The 3,525-nt window shown below is 37.3% G+C and overlaps 1 protein-coding gene and 1 non-coding gene across 2 annotated transcripts; one reads left to right on the forward strand and one right to left on the reverse strand.

The window, feature by feature from the left end:
• Positions 1 to 428: 428 nt before the first annotated feature.
• On the reverse strand, positions 429 to 2,468 carry LOC148726296 (melanocyte-stimulating hormone receptor-like). Its single transcript, XM_088727075.1, has one exon. The coding sequence runs from the start codon at positions 2,325 to 2,327 to the stop codon at positions 1,389 to 1,391; it is 939 nt and encodes a 312-aa protein (XP_088583201.1). The 5' UTR covers positions 2,328 to 2,468; the 3' UTR covers positions 429 to 1,388.
• Trnas-aga (transfer RNA serine (anticodon AGA)) lies at positions 845 to 918 on the forward strand. Its single transcript has one exon. It is a non-coding gene; the product is annotated as a tRNA-Ser (tRNA).
• Positions 2,469 to 3,525: the final 1,057 nt, after the last annotated feature.

Genomic DNA, 3,525 nt, shown 5'->3' on the forward strand with positions numbered 1-3,525 from the left:
CAAAGCCAAGTGACCACCCGCCGTTAGAATTGTTTTTGAAAAAAAGCCACTTCATGTTATTTGAAGTTATTTCAGCTCCAGGGAAAACTGTCGCTTTTGAAAAGAAGAGTTACGAATATACCCAAAAGACAATGATGGCGGAGAACAGCGAAGATTCAAGACGGACCAACCATCTTCGTGAAAGGGGTAGAGCTCCTGTACTTTGTGCAACGAGCTTAAGATGTAAGAATTCTTTTCTTTGCTTTTATTTTCAATAAGTGTTCGTGTTGTTGTTGACAAAGTCGAGATTTGTAGTCTAATGGTCAACCATTAAGTCTAGTCGAACTTTTCGTTATCTTTTAGCATTATCTCAATCAAATTTTTGACAAGAAGGAGAGAGATATAATCTTGATTTCATAAACCGGAACTCAGGGAGTTTGCAGGCGATAGTAAGTAAGTAAGTAGAGGCTTTATTTAAAAAAGGGTTACATTTTACAGTGGTAAAAACATGGATGAACTTAGGGCCCTCTTCACACTACTCGGAAATAAGATAACCGGCAGTCTAAAACCCACAGGGATCAACAAACGCTTTTCATTCCACTTATTTATTCTTGTTTTTCTCGTTGCCATGTTCCCACCAATAACGTAGCTCCATTTACTGCCTTTAAAAGCACACACAACCCACAATTCCTCTATTCGCTCCGACGAACGGCTAACGCTCGAAACGTCAGCTTTTGTAATCGTTACGGTGGCCAATTTACCATTTCAACTTTTGTTGATATATCCAAATTACCAATACTTGGCTGTGTAGTCGCGCGATGCGGTTCCAGTCGAGGCCCACAAATTGACCTTTGCTCACCATAGAGTCTCCAGTAGCTCAGTGGTTAGAGCATCCGACTAGATCGCGGAGGGTCGTGGGTTCAAGTCCCATCTGGGACTCGGATTTTTTGCTATTACACTAAAAATATCCAGATTAAAACCTAAAAATCTGTATTATAATATTCAAAAGCTTTTTACATCACAAGTTCAGTCAAGTTTAAACAATAAACATTCCATAGAAAATATCAAAAACACAAATTTTTTCATACATTAAACTGTAGTAATCTAAAACATCTTATTTCAAATTGCGGGGAAGCTCTCTGACCATCTTAAAAAAAGCATATTAACTGCGCTTAAAACTAACAACTCTTATCTTTTTTCTAATGCGTTACTCTATTTTGTTCCATTCTGTAATTGTCCTCACCATAAAAGTTCGTCCGCCCTCAGTTGTCGACGTTGTTGGCGATGGTCGAGGTCTTATTTCAGCCCATGATGGACTCCATTTGGTAGCGCATTCTAAGCGTCCCTCTGAATCGTTCCTTATCTTATGCATTGTGAATTGGCATCAAAAACAAACCTGACCAAAACTATTATCTGAATCGATTGATGATGCCTCGCAGCATGACAAAGAGAGTGCGACGAATGGGTCCCATCTTCCAGCAGTATATGACAGGGTTCAAAGATGAGTTCAAGAAAAACAGAGTCGTTGCGTAGTCCCAAGATTTATGTGAAGAGATCGAACCTAAAGAGGGGGCCAGGTGTATAATTGAAAGAATATAATATGGCAAATAACAAATCAAGAGCACAATACATACGTAAAATATTCCAATAGCTGACTTTCTCAGCCTCAAAAAGTCAGAGAAGTCGCCATTTTGAACTCCTTGTTGTACTTCTTGGATTTGAAGGCTTTGAATCTGGTTTTTGTGTCGCTTTAAGACGATATGAATCCTCCAGCATACAAATGGTACTAGAATAAGGCAGATTGTCATACTCACAAGCCATATTAAAACTGTGATGGTAACCAATTGAAACCAAAAGACAACTGAAGAAATAATTACACTCAAAATCCATATTGATATCACCGCTGCAATGACGCGCTTGTGAGTAACAAGATCTTGATATCTGAGATGAAGATGAACAGTTAAGAACCTGTCCATACTTATGGCTGCAACGTTTAAAAACGAAGATATGCTAAAAATATGCATAACAGCCAAGAATACCTTATAGGAAATGCAGTCGATACGTATTTGTTGTAACCGGCTGACCAATAAAGAAATGTAAAGCGGCTGGGCTAACAAACCGACACCAACATCGGAGACAGCCAGACTAAGTAACAATGTTCTCAAAGGTTTAGGCAAAGACGCGGTTTTCCTTATCACATGGATGGTGACGATATTTAGAATGACGGCAGTATAAGACAGAAAGCTATTGAAGACACAATTAGCGACAAGTGTCGGGCGAAAGTCTTCAAAATGTGCAAGGGTTGAAAAAAATGACTCATCGAGGAAGTCGCAAATTGTTTCCGCCATGAGAGCCGAGCTTCAAAACCACCGTGCTCCTAAAAGAGAAAGATTTAAGTGGTTATTATATGGTTGTCAATCACGAGGATATAGGACAATCGAAACCATATCTGCACGAATTCATACTGTTTCATTCGGCGCTAGCTGGAACTAAAACAAAATCTGTTTAATGCTACTGACAAGACATTTTACTGAAAAGATGGAATTTAGACCTATAGATGTTATTTCAAGGAACACTGTAATCAACATATTTTTCACTTATCAAAGTGAATAAGCGAAACATTATATCACGAGTAGTTATCACTAGTAGTTATCACGAATAAATTACACATTTGTCTATGGCGGATCTTGGAGGTGTTCGGGATGTTCGGGTAAACTCTTTAAATTGAAATAGCTTAAGTCAAAAATATGCTAATTATATTTTTTTTTGGTAAGAACATAATTTCGAATGCAATTTGGGGTGTAAATAGTTAGGTACGAGCCCGTGAGACGACTGCAATGTGTGGTCTTTGAAACATTTGCAAGATCATGTTCACACCAGGTTGCACCAGAAATTACGTTATTACTTATTTATAATCTACATGGAAAAAGCATCACAGATAAAAAAGGTGAAGGATGGCCATATAGTATCTTTAGTTTAAACCTAAAGGAATTCATGTACATAAGTCATTTAATCAAACAATAATCTTCTACCAAGCTTGTAAACGAAACGAAAACAGGAAAGTTTACTGTTGACGGTAGATGTAAATTTAAAATGGGGCCTTGTTTTTTTGCGACATCAATACACGTAAATTAAAAGTGAAATATACAATGATGTTTGTGCTTTTGGAAGATGTTTAGCCTGCTAGGGTCAGTAAGTAAAGAAGAATTAGGAGAAACAAAAACAAAAACGAACGGTAAATGAGTACACTATGAATTTATTTTGTCGAGAAGTAAAGAGAAGTTTGCAAATGAGGGCTGTCAAACGTGGCTAGGGATTGTATTAGTCTCATTTTACATCGCAAAGTGATTGGTATAGAATTTCGCGCTATCTATTAGCTGCTCAGATGTAAATTAAAGCCAATTCGTCATTTTACAAATTAAAGCCAGATCGTCATTTCGTCAGTTTGTTTTTTCAAATAAAGAAACAAAATGGTTGTCCTGAGGTTTTCTCTCAAAATAATCAGCTGATTACAGTTTTTTCGTTATTGCAAAAAGAGAATGTGAG

This window comes from Stylophora pistillata, chromosome 7 (assembly GCF_964205215.1).
Source record: "Stylophora pistillata chromosome 7, jaStyPist1.2, whole genome shotgun sequence".
Classification (NCBI taxonomy): domain Eukaryota; kingdom Metazoa; phylum Cnidaria; class Anthozoa; order Scleractinia; family Pocilloporidae; genus Stylophora; species Stylophora pistillata.